The sequence below is a fragment of the Dromiciops gliroides genome, chromosome 2 (genome assembly GCF_019393635.1).
Source record: "Dromiciops gliroides isolate mDroGli1 chromosome 2, mDroGli1.pri, whole genome shotgun sequence".
NCBI lineage: Eukaryota > Metazoa > Chordata > Mammalia > Microbiotheria > Microbiotheriidae > Dromiciops > Dromiciops gliroides.
Genome location: NC_057862.1, coordinates 327,959,807 through 327,983,984, shown reverse-complemented (window position 1 = coordinate 327,983,984; position 24,178 = coordinate 327,959,807). Strand labels below are relative to the sequence as shown.

The 24,178-nt window shown below is 38.9% G+C and overlaps 1 protein-coding gene across 1 annotated transcript; it reads left to right on the top strand.

Moving 5' to 3' along the window:
* Positions 1–23,307, top strand: SOX30 (SRY-box transcription factor 30). Its single transcript, XM_043980730.1, has 5 exons — positions 1–1,252; positions 2,813–3,052; positions 4,472–4,651; positions 13,809–14,301; positions 22,926–23,307. The coding sequence occupies exons 1-5, from the start codon at positions 1–3 to the stop codon at positions 23,305–23,307; spliced, it is 2,547 nt and encodes an 848-aa protein (XP_043836665.1).
* Positions 23,308–24,178: the final 871 nt, after the last annotated feature.

The window sequence follows — 24,178 nt, the reverse complement described above, 5'->3', positions numbered from 1 at the left end:
ATGGAGAGAGCCCGGCCGGAGCCACCGCCGCAGCCACCGCCACCGCCGCCGCCGCCCCGCCAACTGCCGCGGGGGTCTCTGCCGCGCCCGCTCCGCCCTGCCCTGCCCCCGCTGCTCTCGCAGCCTCCGGCCGAGGGCGCCCCCTGCCGGCATCCCGCCGAGCCCCCTCAGCCGCCGACTCCGCCCCCTCTGGCTCCCCGCCAGGGGCCTGGACCCCGAAGTCCCTCCCCGTGCCAAGCCCCCGGGGATCAGCCCTCGTCGCTGCATCCCCACTCCGGAGTGGGCGGGCCTTCTCCTCGAGGCCCGGCCCCCGCCGCCCCCCGGCTGCTCCTGCAGGTGAAGGCGGAGCAGCCCCCGCCCCCGCCGCCTCCACCGCCGCCGCTGCCCCCTCCTCCTCCTCCCCCTCCTCCTCCTCCTCCCATCCTGCTCTTGCATCCTACCCCCGCCGCAGAGGAGGCTGCGACGCCCCCGGTCCTGCCTGCCCACCCCTCCGCTGCCACTGCGGCGTCTGGCCCGTCCAGGCTGTTGCAAGTGAAGTCCGAGCAGGTCCTGCTCTTGCCCCCTGCCCTGGTGTCCGGGGAGAGTGCCCCTTGTAGGGGGGAGCAGCTGCCGCCGCCTCCCCAGCACATCCCTGCGAGCAGGGTGCTGCAGGTGAAGGCTGAGAAGCTGGAGTTGCTGTCAGCCAGGGAAGGAGGAGGGCAGGAGCTCCCGGGAAGAAGGGGGGCTGAGGGTGGCCAGAGGGCTGCCAGAGGGGGCAGGGGTGAAGGGTCGATCCCAGCCACTGATAGTCGCAGAGTGGAGGAGAAGAAGGGCAGCAAGGCAGAGGCAGAGGAGAGCAGGCGGGAGATGGCCAAAAACAATGGGGAGAGCAAAAGCCTTGGGTCCGTGAGAGAAGGAACCATAAAAACTGAGGAGCCTGAAAGGATGCATGAGGACTGCAGGCATGGCAAGGATGCTGCACAAGTCAAGCCACCTGCATCCAATGGCCTGGTCCATTCCAACAAGGATGTCATTTTGGCTCAGCCTCCCGGTGGATTTGGCCCACATTCACAAGATCTGAGGATCCCTTTGACTCTTCATACTGTACCCCCTGGGGCCAGAATCCAATTTCAGGGACCTCCACCTTCAGAGCTGATACGATTGACTAAGGTGCCTCTGACACCAGTGCCTATAAAAATGCAATCCTTACTGGAGCCTTCAGTAAAAATTGAAACCAAAGATGTCCCACTCACCGTGCTTCCCTCAGATGCAGGTATTAGACAGCAGGGGAATATGGTTTTCAAAGCTTCGTCCATGTTGCCCCATAGCTGACATTTCAGCAATTCAGAAGCAAAAACTAGAAAAAAAATGATGGAACTCTGATTCTTTTTGCAATGTAAAGTCTGCACAGGTATCACTTCTGATTGAATTGTACATTTTCCAGTAAAACACAAAAACAGGTGTATGATTACTAAATGCCTAAAACATCTATTTCAAGATCTAGAGAAAAAAATTTTAAAGTGGCCAAATGCACCTAAGCAGAAATATAAAGATTTTTGTTAGACATAATGTGCATGATGGGTTTCTGTTCAAAGGAGTACTACAGTAAATTAACATACTTTGAAAATAATAGCTGATATGTAACTTAACTTTCACATTGTGTCAGTGGGAAGTGTAAGACAAATTTTTTTGCATAAGGTAAACCGAATGGTTATTATGAATAGCACACACTTAAAATTATTTCTGCATTTTTAATAAGTCACTTATTTCTACATTTTAAAAGATAAGTCAATCATAGATATCGGTTCTTCTTAGGATAATACTTGGACTTTGTAACTAGCATTTATTCTATTTTAAAACAATTAAGGAATGGAAATATTGCTGTATAAGTTATTGCCAAATTTCTTAAATTAGAAAACCTATTCTGAAGGAATACATTGTAATTACCAGTGTCATGCTAGGAAATAAATATTTCTGCTAGTATTTCAGTACTTAGCAATGACTAATTGTTACTCATTAGTTAAGACTGAATGCAGTACAATATTTTTATTTTTAATACCATTTCTCATAATAGCTTTACCCCCTTGTTTTGCTAGTTTCTATTCTTGTTGTCATTATTCCTAATTCACTTTGTCCTTTCCAGAACTGTTTCCTTCTCTATCAGTCACCTAACATTTATTAAGCTTTATTATTATACTACCACTCTACTCCTTTAATTTATCCTTCCCTTAAGCATTCTTGCTTCCTTCCTTTGCTTTGATTCAGTTTAAATCTCATTCAGTAAGACAAAACCAAGAGGAAGTTGAGACAGTGGTAGTTAATGAGCTCTTCCAGAGGTGTAGATTCAGTCCCATGCCACCACTTGCTTAAGGACAGTGAACTAGTTCTTTCATTTGTCTATGATTCAATCTCTGGAAATGAGGCTAGTAGTACTGATTAAACTTATGCTGTGAGGAACACGATTATAATTTATTTTGCTCATAAATGCTCACCAGTTTGTTATGTAAAGGATATTATGAATGGGGAATAGCTGTATATCAATAATTTTTGAGGTATTGGTAAAGCTCATAGAAATAATAATAGGTTGCTTGTGTTTTCAACAAGCATATTGTTCTCTGTTGAGGAAAAGGAGAGTCATTCTAAGTTACAGTTTAGAATGGTGGGTTCAGGAGCTGTAAATTCTGGAATTACTGGCAGTTCTTTTGCAAAGTATAATTTGGGTTTTCTTTAGATGCTTTATAAATAATTGAGTTGATGAAGATAGAGGTACTTTCTTATATAGAACTGTATGTTCGTCCCACATTAATTCAGTCTATTGATTTTTATCATGTAGGAATACCTGATACTCCCTTCAGTAAGGACAGAAATGGTCATGTGAAGCGACCCATGAATGCATTTATGGTCTGGGCAAGAATACATCGGCCAGCACTAGCCAAAGCTAACCCAGCAGCCAACAATGCAGAAATCAGTGTCCAACTCGGGTTAGAGTGGAACAAACTTAGTGAAGAACAAAAGAAACCTTATTATGATGAAGCACAAAAAATTAAAGAAAAGCACAGAGAAGAATTTCCTGGTAATCAAAAGAAAGAGACAAAATATCCCCGTAATTTTCTCTGAATTAAGATATTTGGTTAATATTTGAGACTGAGATGAGATTTTTTTCTTCTTTATCTCATTATTTAATGATGCTATGAATTAAAGAAGTGATGCCTAATCTCACTGTAATAGTGCTGGGGACTGGACATGTGATTTCATTGGTATATAGGGCTTCTAGGTGAGGAAACTCCCTAAATCAATGTAGGTTGACACTTTCTCTGAAACCATTTTCATCCTGAGAAATAACCTGCACAGTCACAGTCAGAATATGTGCAAGGCAGCACTTAAACCTAGATCTTCTTAGTTTCCAGGCCAACTGTCTACTACCATATGCTTCATTTGTTCACTGTAGTAGTTAGAATTGAGTACCTCAGGCATAAGAAAGCCTGGTAATACCAAGGCAAGGGGTATTTATCTTTAAGCTAATCAGCTGCTACAACTAGGAGTGGGAATGGCATATTATTGCTTTTCTAAACTAACTATACAGGACTAAAGAGTTTCCTGTTAAATCTCCATTTTTGGAGTAGCTTCTATGTAGAAAAAAGACACATCAGAAAAGGTATAATGGTCTGTTAAATTTAGGGGGTGGTTAAGAAACGTTAAATGAAAATTATGTCCTGATTTCAATTTTGCAAAGCTATGTAGAAAGTAAAATGATAGTTATAGCAAAGGAGAATAATATTTAATGCACCCTTGCATAAATGATCCTATAAGGGTGAAGTCAGTTGTCATACTGCCTTCCAATATCATAAGATTATCAAAACATTGTTTTGCCTTTTGATTGATGTCTTTTCCCAAGTCACTCAATAACATAGAATGAGTTTATTTTCCCTCTTACTGTGAGGATAGTAAGATTAAGCTTGTTAAACTGTCACTGGTATGACAAATGGGTCTCCAATGTTTGTTGAATTGAAGAATTTGTAGGACATTGATCCTCTATTTTAGCCAGACCCTCCCCCCCCAAAAGAAAATAATGACTAGGCATAAATGATCATTAAAACATAAGTAGTAAAAAAAACCCCAACCCCCCCCCCCAAAACACAAGTAGTTATGTTTCATGGAATGAGATAACACAAGGCGAATAATATTTTGTAAATTTGGAACACTGTCTTTTAGGTATATGAATAACTTCAGAAACCTCACTTATGGTCTTTTATCTTGATTCAGCTTTTCTGTACTTCAATTGCTCCTCCTTTAAATATGAATTACAGTGGCTACTACTCAGAAGATTTTAAAAGCCTATATTTGTAAAATAAGTTTAAGTACACAGCATAGTATACTTGTCTGGTATGGTTAGGATGTTTTGCTTTTTTCAAGTATAGATAGCAGTTATATAAGAGGATAGGTATAGTATATATATTTATTCAAATTACAAGTAGTATCTAATCTTCCTTAGGTTGGGTTTATCAACCACGTCCAGGCAAGCGAAAACGCTTCCCACTAAGTGTGTCCACTGTGTTTTCTGGTACCACGCAGAATATCATCTCTACAAATCCAACAACAATTTATCCTTATCGCTCACCTACATACTCTGTGGTTATCCCCAGCTTACAGAACACTATCACTCATCCAGTTGGTGAGTTAGTTTTGTTGTTGTTGAATATCAATTATTTTTATAGCTGTAAATGCAGACTTTATTTTAAAATCAATTATAATACATGTGTGTATAGACATATACACTAATTTTTTTTAGTATCTGAAGAAACAGCTTGAAATGAGGAAGATGAGAAAAGATTTAGAATTGATTGAAAAATTCCAAAAAGATTTATCACCATATGAAAACACTCGATTTGCAAATGGGTAACAGACATTCCATGTAAAATAAATTCGATCTCTCAAGAAAATCAGGTTTCAGCTAGATGAACACAAGGATTACATACATAATACAGGAAATGACTAAAGAAATGGGAGTCTCTCTTCATTTCATGTCATCAAAGAAAAACTCTTACAGTATGGTCTAAAAACACTCTGAAGATATTTCATTAAAATTCCTATCCTTTGAGATCATGAAAGATTTTTTTGTTCTCTTAATAAAGTGAGATAACCTATTATCCCGCTAAATATCTGCTTGATTCTCTTGTCTCTTTTGTGTGATTTCTGTATAGTTTTACTGGATACAGCATTCTAATCTCTTGTAGAAGTTTTCATATTGGTTCAGACAATTCTACATTCAATTCATTAGTGTCATTGATAGTGCCAATAAGCATTCTTTTGGGGGAGGATAAGGGGTGAGTAGGGTAAAACAACTGTTTTATGTATTAACTTCAAAAAGTTAGGGTAACTAGCTTCTGAATAACAGATTATAAATTTGCTATATTTTAATTTATTCTTTTCGAGATTGTTTATGTATTTCATTTTCTTTTAAGCCTTAGAATATGTTCCATGGATTTGCCTAATGTCTCAAGCATTACTTTTTCATGTTGCAAAACCACTTCAAGTATCAAGTGATACTAGCTAATTCTGTTATTGTCATAATTGTTGAACAAGTCATTATTCACTTTCTTCATGCTTTTCGTAACTTTATAGACATCGATCTTATTTCCTCTCTTCATCTTTCCAGACTAAACTTAGACATTTTGCTGTGTTTTCTTAGATATTTTATTGATTGACTTATTTAGTGAGGCAATTGGGGTTAAGTGACTTGCCCAGGGTCACAGAGCTAGTAAGTGTTAAGTGTATGAGGTTGGATTTGAACTTAGGTCCTCCTGACTCCAGGGCCAGTGCTCTATCCACTGCACCACCTAGCTGCCCTCTGAGATAATTTATTAAAGGATTGATTCTATCAAAAATCCTTGCAGGGATCCTATTATTAACAGTTATTTATCCAAAGATACATCCTTCTATTCCATTCAACTACATTTAAAGCTGGAACAGATCTTAAGGTAATCTAGTCCAATACCCTAATTTTATAAATGAGGAAATTGAAGACTAAAGAAGTTAAGTGATTTTTCAAAGTCAACAGGTAGCAAATTGAAGAATCAGGATTTGGACTGAGGTCCCTAGACTCCAAATCTAGTTCTCTTTTCACTGTACCTGACAGCCTCTACCCCATCTCTCCTTTGTTCCTATCTTTATCCATGTATCTATTGACAATCCTCAATCTCTTGTCTCTGCCCCCCCCCCCAATAACAGTACAATTAGTGAATTGCAGTTCTTCCATATAAAAACCATTTTACCTTTCTTCTACCAGGTTATGTTCACTGTTGTGATATGATATTGTAAATTTTACAAGTTTTCTAGAGATGGAAGTAACATATCTGGGGAATCTTTCTGTAGATGAAAGTTATATAAACAACTCACTAGTTATCTGGCACAGTGATAACTCAGTAACAATAGATTATGAATTTTAGGCAGCAGTTTTGTAGCTATACTTTTTAGTTCCTCTAAAATTGGGACTAGAAAAGGGGTTCTTAACCTGGAGACCACAGACCCCAGCGGTCTATGAATAGATTTCAGGTGTATCTGAATTTGTTTTAAAAATATATTGATAATTCTGTCAGTATAATTAGTTTCTTTGATAATCCTGTGTATTTTGTTTTATGCCCTTAAAAATATTATCTTAAGAAAGAATCCACACACTACTGACTCATACTAAGTTTCTAATCTGCTGAAAACCCCAGATCTTTTTTAGATAAACGGTACTCTAATCCTGGCTATACTTGTACCTGTGAAATTGATGTTTTGAATCCCAGTATAAGATTTTATCTCTAGTAATGCTGATCTTAGTAAATTTAGCCTAGTATGCTAGCCTATCAGAATCTTTTTGGATCTTGGCTCTGCTACCCAGTGCATTAGCTGTCCCTCCCCATACTGTTTATCTGTAAATCTGGTAAATAGGCCTTTCTCTAAGTTATTGATAAAAATGTTAAATAACCATAAAAGACTAAGGACAGATTCTTGTGGGTACTCCATTGAATTCCTACCTTTTGTGACTAAACTGAAGAAGGATTGTCTCTAATAGGTGCCTCCCATTCTTTTCCTCTCAACTTCTTTGTAACTCTCTGTATTCTGACTTCAACCTTCAAGCAAAACTACTTTCTTCAAAGTTACTGATGATCTTTTTAGTTGCCAAATCTCACTGCCCTTTCTCAGTCTTGATCCTTTTTTTTTTGGTGAGGCAATTGGGGTTAAGTGACTTGCCCAGGGTCACACAGCTAGTAAGTGTCAAGTGTCTGAGGCTGGATTTGAACTCAGGTCCTCCTGAATCCAGGGCCAGTGCTTTATTCACTGTGCCACCTAACTGCCCCAGTCCTGATTCTTTTTTACCTCTCTGCAATCTTTGGCACAGTTGATTCCCTTCTTGACACTCTCTTTCTTCTCTCTAGGTTTTTTGGGACATCGCTCTCTCTGGGTTCTCTTCTTCCCTTTCAATTTTCTCTGCTGGATCTTCATTCAAGACATGTTGCCAACCATAGCTATTCTACAGGGCTCTATCCCGGGCCCTCTTCTTTTCTCTCTCTGTACTATTTCTTTTTTTTCTTTTTTTTTTTTTTAGTGAGGCAATTGGGGTTAAGTGACTTGCCCAGGGTCACACAGCTAGTAAGTGTTAAGTGTTTGAGGCCGGATTTGAACTCAGGTACTCCTGACTCCAGGGCCAGTGCTCTATCCACTGCGCCACCTAGCTGCCCCTCTCTGTACTATTTCATCTGATGAACTCATCAGCCCCCTCCTCCTCTATCTCCGCTCCTCAGTCCAGTGGCACCAACTGTCTTTTTGTTTTCACTGTTGTCTCCCATGCCTGGAATGCCTTCCCTCTTCATCTCTGCTTGCTGGCTTCCCTTGATTCCTTGAAGTCCCGACTAAAATCCTACCATTTAAAGGAAGTCTTTGCCAGTAGTTCCAGAGCTTTCCAGGTACCTCCAGTTTCCCTTGTGCATGTTGTCTGCCTCATTAGATCATGAGCTTTGCAAGAGCAGGGACTGCCTTTTACCTTTCTTTGGATTCTCAGATTGTAGCACAGTGGTTGGCATGGAGGAGGCACTTACAGAATGTTTATTGACTATCACTCAACCATTTCTGTTGCCATCTAATCATCCATCCTGTATGTAGATGTAGTCTAGGAGTAGTCCACAACTCTCTATTTTTTCCAGTAGTATGAGGAGATACTTCATCAAATGAATTGCCAAATTTTGGTAAATTAAATTTATAGAATTTCCCTGATCTAATAGAGTTGGTTTTGGTTTTTGAGACTGGTTCTCCCTATCTCACCCAGGCTGGAAGTGCAGCAGCTGTTCACGGGGCTGATCCTGCTTCTGTTGGGCACAAGAGGTCTTTGACCTGCTCTGTTTCCAACGGATGCTGCTTTGCCCCTCCTTTGCCTGGGGATCTGCCACTGCTGGCAGCTCAGTATATTGGTGCCAGACTTAATGATTCACTTTAACCCTTCTGCAGTTTAGAAGTCCTGTACTCAAGCACAGCCTCAGCTTCAGCCAGTAACAGGGATCACAGGCCTGTGTCAGCACTTCAGTTTGGTTGGGTTTGGTTTAGACCTGTAATTTCACTGGTGGAGGGAATTTCCAATGAGGAAACTCCTCCCTCACCGCCCCCCCCCCAGCCCCAGTATAGATCAGCATCTGCTCTGTAACTTGTGGTCTTAAGAGAGCCGACTAGGTAGTAAGAAGTTGTGACTTTCCATAGCTAGGATGGATTAGAGTTGGGACTTGAACCCATGCTGACTCCAAGGCTACTCTCTAGCTGACATACAAAAACACTGCAATTTAGTGGCCCTGTCAAAAAAAGAAATGAAGGATAGTTTGGTGTGATCTGTTCTCTTTAAAAATATTTATGTTCATATCTTATTTTTCCATTATTTTTGTTTTCCAGTGTATTCCATCTCCCCCTCCCAGAAGGCCATCCTTTATAATAAGTTCTTTTGTTTGTTTGTTTGTTTTGTGAGGCAGTTGGGGTTAAGTGACTTGCCCAGGGTCACACAGCCAGTAAGTGTTAAGTGTCTGAGGTCAGATTTGAACTCAGGTCTTCCTGACTCCAGGGTTGGTGCTCTATCCACTGTGCCACCTAGCTGCCCCATGATAAATTCTTAAAAGGGAAAAAAAGTTCAGCAAGGCTAACATAGCAATATAGTGTCAGACTTTTTTTTCATATATATATTTTTTTAAAGTATTTTTTATTTTATACCACCTAAATTTAACTCTGTATCCCTCCCTTTTTCCCCTGCCAGAGAACCATCTCATTTTTTAAAGGGAAAAAAAGAGGAGGAAGAGAAAAAAATCAAACCTAATCAATACATTGAAAAAAATCTGAAAACTTATGGGATGTTCCATATTAGTGAACTTCCACCTCTCCAAAGGAGTAAGGGGGAAGTGTGTTTTTTTCCACATCCTTTCTTTGGGACCACTCTTGCTCTTTGTAATTTTGCAACATTCAATTTTAGTTGTTTTGTGGTGGCTGTTTGCTCCATTTACAAGGCTGTAGTCATTGTGTATTATTGTTTTCTTGGCTTTGCTTACTTATCTTTGCCTTAGTTAATGTAAGTCTTTCCATGCTTCTCTATATTAATTATATGTATTTCCCAAATTACAATAACAAAAAGGAAGAGGGAAAAATTAGCAAAATCAGTTAACACAGCAAAAAAATCTTATATTATATGCGGTGTTCCAGCCCTGTAGACCCAAAGCTTTGCAAAGTAGTTGGGGAAGGTGTCTTTTAATAGTTCTTAGGGTCAGGCTTGATCTTTATAATATTTCCCAACATTTATCTTCAGTTGTTTTGTGGTTATCTTTTTACATTGTTGTATATTGTTTTCCTGATTCTGCTTGCTTCACTTGTCATTAGTTCATATAAATGATAACAGTTTTTTGGGGGGGTCTTTTTTGGTAATTAAATGTTATTTTTTCCAATTATCAAACATTTATTTCATTTTCCTGCCACCCTCTCTTCCCACCCTTCCAAAAATGAAAAATGAAACCCTTGTAACAAGTATTCAGTCAAAATGAATTCCCATACTAGCTATGTTAAAAAAAATACATGTTTAATTTTGAATATTTAGTTCATAATCTCTCTGTCAGCAGGTGGGTATCATTCTTTTCTCTGTCTTCTAGAATCATCATGAGTTATCTTTGCTTTGATCAGAGTTTTCAAGTTTTTGAAAATTGTTTATTTTTACAGTGTTTTTTAGTTTAATCATATTATAGAATAAATTATTCTCCTTGTTATGTATGCTTACTTTACTTTGCATCTGATCATTCAAGTCTTCTCAAGTTTCTTTGAAATTGTCTGCTTCATCATTTGTTATAGAAAATTATATTCTATTACATTCATGTACCACAGGCTGTGGAAAGTCTTAAAGTTAGTCTACTAAGCCATAGAGGAGTTGTAGTCTATATTGTTGGAAGCAGTATCTACAACGTTAAAATCATAAATCCTTGAAATGTTAAAGTATTACTTCCCAAATCTACCTTTCTTTTCTTAGGCCTCTGTCTTCAACACCATAGTGATTAAAAAAACAACAACAATCTGTACCCTTAAGGTCTTCAGTTTCTTGACCAGTGCTTCATAATCCTTAATAATGCTTTCTTGATCCTCTCAGGTAGAATCACTTTTTTCATATCAGTTACCAGAAATGGATAGTAGTCCTTGGTTTTGGCAAGTCTCAGGATGCTCTCCATTATGTCCTCCAGACACATGCTGAAAAGACTGTACATTTCCAGTGTTCATGTCAGATGGACACATGGCCATTTTGATACCCTTCAGGGAGGGATCACTCACTACCACAATTTATTACCTCTTCTAACCAATAATGGATTTCCTTTTCTGGTGACACCTGTGGCTGTTTATCATCACATTTTGGAGAAAAAAAAATAAGCTGCCTTTTGCTTAGAGAATCTAGCTTCATAACAAGTTCAAAATCAAAGCCAGCGGAGCTAGCTTCTGCTAGGGTGGCCTCCCTTGAACCCTGCTTCCCCAGGGCATTGCTGCTGGGTTGACTGTAACATCTAGCTTAGATTTCTGCATTTTTAGACTCCTTTGGCTTTTGCTCCTGGGCGAGATTGTAGACTCCATTCCTTTCACTTAAAATGTAGAAGAAGGCATGAAAGGGCCAAAGACTCAAGTCCACTTTTCAGGCCCAAATGACCTAAGGAGAGAGGGGGAGGGAAGTAGGTGCCTCTTAGGTCCTTCTCCCTAGTGTGACTCTGGCCTCAGAAAGCCTGTAACTTGTTCTTTTTGTTTGTTTGTTTTGTTTTTTGTTTTTGTTTTTTTGGTGAGGCAGTTGGTGTTAAGTGACTTGCCCAGGGTCACACAGCTAGTAAGTGTCAGGTGTCTGAGGCTGGATTTGAACTCAGGTCCTCCTGAATCCAGGGCCAGTGCTCTATCCACTGTACCACCTAGCTGGCCCCCATAACTTACTCTTAATAAAACTGTATTGTCGGGGGCAGCTAGGTGGCACAGTGGATAGAGCACTGGCCCTGGACTCAGGAAGACCTGAGTTCAAATCCAGCTTCAGACACCTGACACTTAACTAGCTGTGTGACCTTGGGCAAGTCACTTAACCCTCATTGCCCTGCAAAAACAAAAAAAGAAAAACAAACAAAAAAAACCTAATGAAGGAGTTTAACCCTGAAACAATCATGTACCTTTGGGGCAGCTAGATGGTACAGTGGATAGAGCACTGACCCTGGTGTCAGGAGTACCTGGGTTCAAATGCAGCCTCAGACACTTAACACTTACTAGCTGTGTGACCCTGAGCAAGTCACTTAACCCCAATTTCCTCACTGAAAAAAACCAAAAAACTATTGTCTCTTTGCTTCCTTTTCCAGATGTTCATTAAGCACCTCAATTATCTATTGTAGAATTTTCCCAAGAACTGAAGTCAGGGTCACTAGCATATGCAGACTATTCTCTTCCCTTTTTGTTCTTTTACATTTGTGCCCTATTTCTGGATTTCTCAGCAGTCATATCCGCCAATTCTTTTAGTACCTGCAGATGTAGTTCATATAGGTCCAGTGGTTTGAATTCATCAAGGGCAGCTAGGTGCACTCTTGGCTATTAACTTTCCCCTTCACATTTTGTTCTGTTTTTTTATCCAGTTTTCCTGGGCAGAAAAATAGAAGCAAAATAAAAGTATTGAACACCTCTCTTTTCTCTCTGTTGTCAATTTTAACCACTCCATCCTTCCCAAACAGCACTTCTCTCCTTTCTCTGATTCTCCTCTACTCCCATTTTAACTTTAAAAAGGACACCCCACAAAACCTAGTCTTTTTAATTGTCTGTTGTTTTCCTTGCCAGCTTCAGATTATTGAGAGTGTTAGCACTGCAGACACCTTTAAAATGGCCATGTCATGCTCTTGTATTTATCCTGTTACCTGATATTGATTCCATTTTCTATTCGTATCTTTTTTTATTCATATCTTTTTATAATCAGAATTGGCTAGTGAGTTCCCTGTGTCACACACACACACACACACACACACACACACACACACACACACACACACACACACACACACGCGCGCGCGCGTCTTTTTAGGCAACTCATATTTTTCATTCTCATCAGAATTGTTTCCCTTTGTTTCTTTAGAATTTCATTTTTTAGCATTTCTATCCAGTGCTCACTTCTGTAGAATTCTCTGTAGTTCATGGGAATTCATCCTGTCCTTCCTCTGAACCCTTTGAAATCTCTTCTCCTCAAATTTAGGGTACATGTTAGCCTATGCCTATTTTCTTTTTTTTTATTATCACAAACTCTAGGAGAAAACATCCATTTCCCTCCAAGGCTTACAGTATTTCCATCCCAACAACCAATTATTTTCTTTTAGTGAGAATCCAGAATGGAATTTCTCCATCTTTTGAAGAATAAAATATCATGAAGTCAAATGAGAAGTTATTTGCTTCTCTGCTTTTTGGGAGGGAGGGAGGGAGGAAGGGAGAGAGAGAGAGAGAGAGAGAGAGAGAGAGAGAGAGAGAGAGAGAGAGAAATGGGGTGGGGGGAAGTCAGACTAAGCATTTGACTAGGCAATTGAAAATCTCCCACTGCTCTTCACTGTGATATCATACCTCTGTGCCAGGCATATTATGATCTGTTTCTTGAATTCCTCATCTAGTTCCTTTTTCTGTCCAGGTGGCCTCTAGAATACTCTGATTAAAAATTTCTTCTATTTCCTCCTCTATTGTTCTTAACTCGATTGCTTATCACAGTACAACCTTCTAGCTCCTTAATTTCTTCATAGGAGGGTATCTTCTTAATATACAAACCTACCCCAAATTTATTACTCTTTCCTCTAGACTATGTGACTAGTGAGAATCAAGTTTTTAAATCAGACTAAGTGAACAATATTTATCTTGAAGTTTCTATAACATAGTGCCTATTACAGTGATATGAAAATACTGGTTTTACTATTCTGGGCCCTAAACTAACTTGATGCTTGTTGAATGCATGGATTAGTTTTAACTGTGATTGTATATGTGACTTTACTAATCCTTCCTCTCCCACAAATATGTGAATTTACCACTCGGACTAGTAACTCCTTTTCCAGAAAGAGCAAACACACCATTATTTAGCCAAAATCACTTACCTTAGTTTCCTTGAGGAACTGCTATCAAAAACACTTTTCTTCTATTTCAGCCCCAAATTGATCTTTACAGACCCCACATTCTAGACCAACTTGGAAATTTACTTCTTTTAGAAGTTTGGGGAAGAAATATAGAGTTAAACTATTTACTTTGATTAGCTGTATCATGTTTTTAGTAATGGACACAGGCTATTTTTATTTTTAAAGGTGAAGCCCCACCTACTATCCAGCTACCCACGCCTCCAGTCCAGCGTCCAAGCCCTATTACACTCTTCCAACCAAGCGTTGCCAGCACTGCTCAGGTGGCCGTCCCGGCTCCAAGCTTGCCTCTCCGTCCAGCTCTTCCACCACAGCGCTTTGCTGGACCCACCCAAACGGACACTCATCGTCTACATTCAGGAGCTAACCGTTCTGTAAAGAGACCGACCCCAGTCTCTTTGGAGAGTACCAGTAGAAATCCAACTAGTGCAAGTACTGCTCATGCCAGATTTGCCCCTTCTACCATTCAGCCCCCCAAGGAGTACCCCAGCGTTTCTACTTGTCCCCGAAGTGCACCAATCCCTCAGGCTCCACCCATTCCACATCCTCATGTCTATCAACCCCCTCCCATTGGCCACCCAGCCACATTATTTGGTGCACCACCTCGATTCTCCTTTCATCACCCTTACTTCTTACCTGGACCTCACTACTTCCCATCAAGGTAACAAATGAATTTTTCTTTTACATAGAAGTAGTTACTTATGTTCTTAACGGAACTCAGAAATCAAAGACTCCTGCAATATGTAGAACAAGCCAAAAATGGTCTTTGAAAAACTGTTACTTATGGGAGCATGATTATTCCTTTTCCACTCTGAGAAACTGAGTTGTCCAATGTGGTTCTAGTCTTTATTACTTGAATTTTTCTGTAATGCTTTGGTTTTCAGGACAGATACACAGCCATAGTATTTTAGAGTTGGAAGGCATCTTTAATCTGAAATAATTTAGTGTTAAGCCTTTGATTTTATAGATGAGGAATTTGAGGCTCAGTGCAGAGAAGTGGATAGACATGGACCCAAAACCAGATTCCAAGTCCAGTGCTCTTTTCCCTAGACCTTTGCTTCCTATATAAATATTACATGGAAATGGATTATTCCATGAATTTTTATTAAACAGCCAAGAAAGGGAAGAGATAGGAACATCAAGCTCCCTTGCAAGTATAGCACTATCTTTTTATTAGTCTTTTCATGTATCAAGTGTTCAAGTAGGTGTGGGTAAATTCTGAACATCATCGAGTGTTACATACTGATACACGCCATTACCTGCTCCAGTTTCCCCACCTTTATGCTCTTCTCCTCCCAGCTTCACCCCTCTCCACCAAAAGGAAGACCTATTGAAGCAAAAAAGTATTAAGTTGAACCTACCCTATCTAGGATGGCTTATGTCAGGTCTTTCCTTCAGGCCTAGCAGAAAAAGGATGTGGGGAAGTTAAATTGGAACAGAGGAAAGTTTCAGTTTGGGGTAGGAATAGGGAGGGGAGGGTGGGCCCTGAGATTGCTTTCTTGCACCAGGTTGTGTGTTTGCTTTAGCAGCCTTCAGTGGTGACTGGGGGATGGATCTAAAGTTTAGGATTGGGGTATATCTTTCTTTCTGGGGTCTTCCCTGTTTATGTGGGCAGGGCAAGAAAGAGCCTTTGATTCTCTGCAATATATGTTCATCTGTATTCTAAATTTGAGGCTTCTAAGCCAAAATAACCCTCCCTTTTACCTTTTGTATGTTGTAAAATTAAGTAGATTGCCAAGTCAAGACTTGGGCAATGTCCTCCAATGGAGGAAGAAAAGAAGAGGCAGTGGGCAGAGGATATGTCCCTTGTTCTGACGCTCATTTGCTCACCATTGCCTTTTTCACTTTCCCAATGCAGAACAGTAGCCCTCAAATAAGTTGAGTAACTGATCTTCAGCAAGTGGGTCCCTTCTATAAATTGAGAGGATTTAGCTGAAGTGAGTATTATATATGAATGAAGCATTGTATGGAGCCTTAAAAGGTCTTCTAATATTATTTAGTTCATATCCCTTGTTGAATTAGCAGAAACCTCCTGAGCAGATAGTGAAGATGGATTACTCTGTCTTCTGAAGGTTGCTCCCTTAGTACCATTTCAATCTTTGGGTTCCTAAGGCTTTTAGGAGCTAAAAGGGGAATAATTAAACATCAAATATCAAATGAGATAGTATGTATAAATATTCTTTGGAATCTGCAAAGCTAGAATTATTATAAAGTTATACAATTATACTAGTGTGGGAGGGATAGAGAGCAATCAGGGCTTTGTGAACTTGTTAAGGGGTCATAGCTAGACATTTATTTTAGCCCTGATCTAAAATGAAAGCATAATTTACAAATCACTTTCCTCTGAGCTCATTATTTCATGTTAAATAGGTAGTAAAATTATTATTATTATTATACTCATTTTACAGATGAGGAAACTGAGAGAGCTGAACTGATTTGCCTGTAGTCACAGGGCTAGTCAGTGACAAGCTAGTATTTGTATTCTGCAGGATCTTCTGACTCCAAATGTGGTGCTTTCCCCAATATACTCCACTCTGCTGGTACTTACTGTCAGCCTTACAGCCCCATATCTAATTGAAATGATGGTTACCTTAAAGGTCTAACAACTGTAAAGATGCTTAGGTGGCAGGGAAATATACAGAAAAACCTGGTTAGAAAGTTTAAAATCAATCATAAATTTCTTACATAGTTAAGTGGTCTTTGTTTACAGTATTGGCATTCTTGGGTAGGTAATGTTTCCTTCTTTATTAAGCTGATCCATATAGAGATCTATCTCCCTAACTCTAAATGTATGTGGATTTGAAAATTCTCAGACTACAAAACAGATCATTGGGCATCATTCTGTGAATGTAAATGCTCAGGGAATAGGGATAGTGATTGGGGTGTTTCATAATGTCCGATACATTGGGTACTTGAATGTTTATTGTATTTTGTGAAGGACCAAATAGACTGACTTGTTGAAGTAGTATTAACACACTAGACTTCATTTAATTTAGGGATTTCAAAGGATTGTGTCTAACAACAAACCATGGTGGTACAGGGAAAAGTTGATATTTAGTAAAATATGGATTTCCTAAACAGAAAAATCATATATTCACATTACCCCCTCTTATCCTGTTGTTTTCCTCTTTCTCTCCTTTTTTTTTAGGTTTCAGGTATCTCTCTTTTACTTTGCCATCTAGTTATAGGAGATCTGGGCAGTTCTCATTTATGATTTCTTGAAATACAGGCTAGACTTTTTTTGGGGGGGGGGAGGAGGGGCAGATCATGATTTCAGAAAGTCCAATGATTCTTACATTATCATTCTGCTTTCCTCTCTCTTAACCTGTATATATGCATAATGCTTTGGGGTTTGTATTTCATATATAATGTCTCATGCAGTTCCCACAAAACCTTGTGAGATAAGTAGCAGATACTGTTTCCATCTTACAGGTGAGAGATTTGAGGATCAAGGTTTCATAGCTGTTTCTCTAAGGGGCAACACTGGTATTGGCACCCTAACCTGACTCCTAAGGTTCGGTGGATGATCCTTTGTACTTTTCTATAGAAACAGGTTGATATTTTTTTTAATTAGATGAGACAAGTCAGTAAAACTCAGGTGATATTTAAAAATTAATTCAATGATTTCTATTTCTCCATTTTTCAAATCCTGCACTTAACATGTATGAGACTTTTCTCTCCTCCCCGATGATCATGGAATGCTTTTTAAAAGTTTACCCCATAACTAAGCTAATTAGTTGATATGTAAAATTATTCAAACATTTAATTATCATAGTAGATGTTTCTGGAGTAAAGGTTCTTAACCTGTGGTCTATACATTTTTTGGGGTGAGGTGAGGCAATTGGGGTTAAGTGACTTGCCCAGGGTCACACAGCTAGTAAGTATTAAGTGTCCGAGGTCAGATTTGAACTCAGGTCCTCCTGACTCCAGGGCCAGCGCTCTATCCACTGTGCCACCTAGCTGCCCCTTATACATTTTAAAAAATAATTTGATAAACACATTTCAAAATATTGTTTTCCTTTGTAGTCTTGTATATTTTATTTTATGCACATAAAAACATTATTCTGAAAAGGGTTCCCTAGGTTTCATCAGATGCCAGAGAAACCCATGACATAAAAAAGGTAAAGAACCCATGGCCTAGAGTAAAAGGCAAAGAGGTGATCAGTGTATTAGTTTGATCAGATAACACAAGTCATTTAATGGAACAAATGGACTCAGAAATCCTTATTTCTATTTTTTGAACTAATATATTACCTGTCCCTTCAGTTTCTCCAATAACCTTTTTCATACTGTATATAATGAATCTTTTTCCATGATGTACTAGTTCCTTAGATTAGTTCTTCACTTTCACTAATTGATAAAGAAAGTGTCCTTATATCACACTTTTTAAAAGAATGCTTTTATTTTATTTTTCTCAATTACATGTAAAATGATTTTTAAAAACTTTTTTTGGGGGGGCAGGACAAAAATAAATGTTTCCTACACTTAAAGGAATTATCAAGAACAATGATGTCAGATTAAAACAGAAACAGTACATGAGGATCCCTGCAGAGGCATATTGACTTAGAAAACCACACATTAACATCAACTAAGTTCTATTTCTTTTGTTAAATGTTTTCCAGTTATATTTTGTTTTTGTTTTTGTTTTTTGTAGGGAAATGAGGGTTAAGTGACTTACTTGCCCAGAGTCTCACAGCTAGTAAGTGTCCAGTGTCTGAGGCCATATTTGAACTCAGGTCCTCCTGAATTCAGGGCTGGTGCTTTATCCACTGTGCCACCTAGCTGCCCCCTTCAGTTAAATTTTAATCTGGTTCTGTCATGTGTTTGACACCTCTGATCTAGAGTATCTGTTCTTCCAACCCCCAAGTGAAGAAATGATGCAAAAGATATCTAGAACAATTGGAGATAAGAGATTTCAAATGCAGGATATTTTGGGGAAAATATAGGCTTATCCCCCTAGGAAAAAATATCTTATGTAAATAAGGATTTTTTTTTTTTACTTTGGTCTTCAACTCTATTTTATAATCTTGCCATAATAATGATACCTTATAATTTGAACTACAAACTGTCAGGGGATTTGAAATGGGCTGTGCAACAAATGCATACAAAATTTACAATGTGAAGTTATAAACAAACAAGTCCAAGGTCCACTTGCAAATTTTGAGGGAATTGGAATTGAGAGGGAGGGAAGTGAGGGGGAAAGAAAATGATGAAGTTTGAAGTTGGGCCTAATATTAGTTCAGCTATTGACAAAAAAAATGTTAGAAAGAAGATTTAGAAAAGACCAGTTGGGTTCCAGGTGGGCTGCCTTTTTCAGAGCAGAACTATACTGAGGGTATGCAATCAAAGTGCTAATAGAAAGCACATAGTCCTTCTCCAATCCTCATAGTTTCCACTGGCCTGTTTGAAGGGTCTAGATGCCACCATTAAAGAAAAGTATCACACAGCTTCTGGTCATCCCACTGATGCTACAAACCCTCTGCCCTCCTGTCCCAGGGCTAGTTTGCAAGTGAGATGAGGGCATATGTGGGGACGGATCATTGAAGTTTACCTGTTCCTCTTTTTGTTCCTGGAAAGCAGAGCATAGGAAGAAGTTGCTGTCTTTGGGACAAGCTGTATGATGAGTTCCTGTTTATCAGAAATTTAAGGGTTACACTAAATAACTGTCTTTAGAAGGACAAAGAATTGAGTGCATGTTGTGAACTTTATGTGCCAGGTCTGAAGTATATTTCATTTTATGTCCTTTTGAAGTAAGCAAATTGAATTTTGTGTAGTTCACTTTTTAGGCAGTGTTCAAGGAATTTAAAACAGGATTCCTTTATTATAAAAAAGTACTTATTCTGTGCATCCAGAAAGATCTTTATTCCATCTCTGTTTCATGCTTTCTTTGTCTTCCATGTGTTATGTTTCACAAGGCCTATGACTGGAATGCCAAACCACCTCCATGTTCCAGTTCCCTTGCCACATCCAGGGACATTGCCCTGTCACTTTAGAGAGCTCCCACCAAAGCTGTCCTACTGTAAGGGTCAGTCATTGCATGTGCTTTCCCTTCCCACGAAGGAGCCATGAGGTGGCATGCATAGTAGATAGAGCACTGGACCTTGAGTCAGAAAACCTGAGTTCAAATCTCTCCTCAGATATTTACTAGCTGTGTGACCCTGGGCAAGTCATTCAACCTCTGTTGGCCTCAGTTTCCTCAACTATAAAATTAGGGAAATAACATGTACCTCCCAGGATGGTTGAGGATCAAATGAGATAATAATTGTGAAGCACTTAGTACAGGACCTGGCACATAGAAAGCATTAAATGTTAGCTGCTATTATCCCCATCTAGAAACACTTCATGATGAATTATGTTGGAATCTTGGCATGCCACTTTTCAAAGAAGCTACTGACTCTGGTGTTAGGCTTTTTCTGTCTTGACATATATTTGTGTTCAACATATATTCCTTTGGAATGAAATATATCCTGCAGTATCAATGAAAGCTTAATGAATTAACCCCACCCCCTTCTCCTTGTAGTAAAAACTGCAAAAATTTGTGCAGGTCATGTCTTTGGGTTCATGCAGTAGAAAGACTAGCTTGATTTCTGTGGGCCCCAGTTTCCTTATCTGTAAAATCACTGGGTTGGACCGGATGGCCTCAGAGGCTCTTCCACACCTAGGTCCATTATCCTTATTAAATACCCATTCTGCTCCATGCAGATATAGACTGACATTGTGCATGGCCATTTTGACTTTGAATTTCCTGAAGGGCATTACCAGTCCCATGTGCTTCTGGGCATTCTTCCAGGACCACAGCAGGGAGCCCCTGAAACACTTCTCTAGGCTAATGTCTACACAGGAAAGAACTTTGCTGTCTTAGATCTCAAGTATTAGTTTTCATTATGGGGAGAATGCAAGAGGGAAGCTGATATTTATGTACTACTTTAGGATGTACAGAGTCTTTTACATATATATATGTATATATATATATATATCATATACATTGTTTCATTTGATCCTCACAGTCTGACAAGGTAAGTACTACATCATCTGTTCTCAGTGATTTGATAGAATTTGACAAACATTTAAGTGCCTAAGCATTAGAGATGCAAAAGGTAAACCTAAAACAGTCCTTGAGAGAATCGTGCAGAATGAGAGTGTATTACTGTTTTATATATCATCAATGCAACATTCAAAATGCAGCTTTCTTTTAGAATGTAAGGACTCTTTACATTTGGATGGTATTTTCATGTATGTTATCTCATTTCATCCTCACAATTAGAGGTAGACAGGGCAAGGATTAATATTCGCATTTTACAGATGAAGAAACTGAGGTTCAAAAGGGTTTAAGTAGCTTGTCTAAGGTTACCCAGATGGTGACAGAGCCATAACTCGGGACTGGACTGAATAGTCTCTGACTTTTTCTCTTACCCTGCTCTGGCTTTGGACTTTGTAGATTGCTTCATGAAGACTTTTTTTATAACCTCAACGGAAAGGTCTTTCCTCTGTACATCTCTATGATTTAGTCTCCCCACCACGCTTTTTTTTTGGGGGGGGGAGCAATGGGGGTTAAGTGACTTGCCCAGGGTCACACAGCTAGTAAGTGTGTGTTAAGTGTCTGAGGCCGGATTTGAACTCAGGTACTCCTGACTCCAGGGCTGGTGCTCTATCCACTGCGCCACCTAGCTGCCCCCCCCCACCACTCTTAATGGCATTTATTCTATACTAGCTATATTGTGGTTACTTATAGTTATGTTTTCTCTTCCCAATGTGCTGATGTATAGAGATGTGTCTTACTCATGTTTGTATCCTTTAGCCCATTAGGCTTAGAATCAGAAGAGTTGTCACTTCTTAGCTGTGTGACCTTGGGCAAACTCACTTATTTTGGTGAGCCTCAGTTTCCTTTTCTTTGAAGATAAAATGAGATAATATATATATATAATTATTTGTAGTCATAATGAAAGGCAATATTATTATTATTGATGAATGAATACCAGTTTCCAGCTGTGGTATAGATTTGTGGGAGGTGGTGGGGTGGGGTGGGGGAGTGTGATTTGAATTAAGCCTTGATGTATAGGTAGGATTTTTAAAAATAGAGTTAGGTAGAGAGAAACTATATGAACAATTAAGAATGTGAGAAAATAAGAAGGCATATTTAGTGGATTGTTACAGTTGTCAAGGTGTAGAGTAATAAGGGCCTATACTAGGGTGGTAACAATTGGAAGAAAAATCTGAAAATATTTTACTAAGTTAATGGATAACTTTAATTTATTATCCATTTATCGTCAATTGCATACGAAGGAATTTGAGGTTCGGGTACAGAATTATAAAACACACCCTCCCTGCTATGGAAAGGGTGTGGTGTGGGAAAACCACATAGAGATGGACAGTCCACTATGCAGGTTACACTTAACACTTTTAAAGGTAAGCCGTTAATTGAGGAACATTAAAACAAACAGCTTGTCCTGACTTTTGCAATTAAAATTAATTAACATCTTCTTGCCACTAGATGGAGACCATGAGCACAGGGAACCATGTGGTTCAGCTCTTCCATGCTTTGTATGATTCCTGTTCTGTGCCTCTGAAAGGAGAGAACAGTTACTCCAGCCTTTAACATTTATTCACCTTTAATCAGATGGATTTGAAGGGCAATTATCTGACTTGCTCTTTTTAACCTCCCTTGTGATAAAGCAAAATAATTTTTTCAGTTCCTCTGATTTTCCCCTGAAAACTGAATTTGGCAAAATCTTTAAAACCATTGAGTAATGTCAACGAGTTCCACTTCCTTCTGGTGGTTAATAGGTTTTTTCATGTAATTTTTTTTTGCCTTTAAAAAAATAACAACTAAGCTTTCATATCCCCTTTTCCCCCCAAAAATTAATTGACCAAAATTGTGCCAAGTTTTCTCCATTAGCTTCCCTTAAATGCAAGTAGTAACTAACAGTTACATCACGCACTTCACTGAGTGTCAGAATTCTTAGCATGCCTTGTACATTCTCACATCTCACAAGCCCTAAATGGTGTGTAGCATTAGCAGAGAAATGCCTGAATGCCTTTTCTTTATCAAGGTTGTCAAAAGGTGTGAGGCATGAAGCAGATAATGGGGCTGGTGAGTATTTCAGTCACAAGCTTACTTTACCATATTAAAAAAAAGATACGAATCCATGAAGTGGTTTCAGAAAAATAGCCTTGGTAACAGCCTAGATCCAAATGAGGATGTAGTCAATTTTCTGTGTTAGTCTTTATGCAAAGCAATATATAACAGAAGGTCTAAGTTAACTCCTTTTTGGTTTTTTGCTACAGCACGTGTCCTTATAGTCGTCCTCCCTTTGGCTATGGAAATTTTCCAAGTTCAATGCCAGAATGCCTTGGCTATTATGAAGATAGGTACCAAAAGCATGAGGCTATGTTTTCTGCCTTAAATAGAGACTATCCCTTCAGAGACTACCCAGATGAACGTACACACAGTGAAGATTCTCGGAGCTGTGAGAGCCTGGATGGAGCCTCTTACTATAACAGCCATAGTCATAGTGGGGAGGAATATTTAAACCCCATGCCTCAACTGGACATTGGAGCCTTAGAGAATGTATTTACAGCTCCTGCAACTACTCCCTCTAGCATCCAGCAGGTTAATGTAACTGACAGTGATGAGGAGGAAGAAGAGAAAGTGCTCAGGGATTTATAATTTTAAATCAAATGATATGCACAGAAAATAAACATTTGTTAAAAAATCTTTTGGTCAATTGGTGTGAGAAAAGCCTAGAGTGCCTTGCTGACAATTTTCAGCTTTGATCTGAGGAGTCAAATTCATATGCAATTTCTGTTTTAGGAAAGTTTTGACTAATGAAATTGAATTCTTTCTGTTTCATGGTAGGAATATTTAGGATATGAAACAGTTTTCTTTTGATGTCAGAAATTCACATACAAGATTTATTAATATATTTTTGAATATTAAAAACCTCACAATTTTATGTGAGAACATAGAGTAGTTCTCTGGCACCATGAGTGATGATTTCTATTTTCTCTTAGGATACATTTGTTTATTCTAGTATATTTATATTGTTTGACATTTATATACTTATGGGTGTTGTCAGTTCTAATGTAATATTTTGGAAATTATTTGATAATTTTTAGCAGTGAACTGAGAGTCAGTTCCTGAATTTAATTTGTACTAGTAACATTTATAAATTGCTAAATGTGTTTTGCATGGCACCTGGGTGGTCACTCTTGGCAAACTAGTCATTCTTGTTTCTAAATATTTTTGTGTCCTCTTTCTGGACATTTCTTTCATTTGATATGCATTGTTCTACTTTTGTTACACTTAAATAAACTTAGAGAAAATTGTTCTTGTGGATGTTTCTATTGATATAACACAAGGGATAGTGGGGGCTTGGGGTTCATGTACAAATAAACATAAATCTTTTGCAGTATCCTATAAAAAGGAGAAGCAAATAAATAAGGATGGTATCAGGATAAGCAGTTCTCTGACCCTGCAAATGCTACTTTTTTAAAGCAACTTTAAGAATTATACATGTAAATTCTATTGGACATATCTG

Bases quoted from the DNA above. Each gene is read 5' to 3' on its own strand.
- SOX30 (XM_043980730.1), top strand. From the start codon at position 1: ATGGAGAGAGCCCGGCCGGAGCCACCGCCGCAGCCACCGCCACCGCCG. The intron at 3,053-4,471 runs GTAATCAAAAGA...AATCTTCCTTAG, and splicing joins GCACAGAGAAGAATTTCCTG to GTTGGGTTTATCAACCACGT. The intron at 4,652-13,808 runs GTGAGTTAGTTT...TTATTTTTAAAG, and splicing joins CACTATCACTCATCCAGTTG to GTGAAGCCCCACCTACTATC.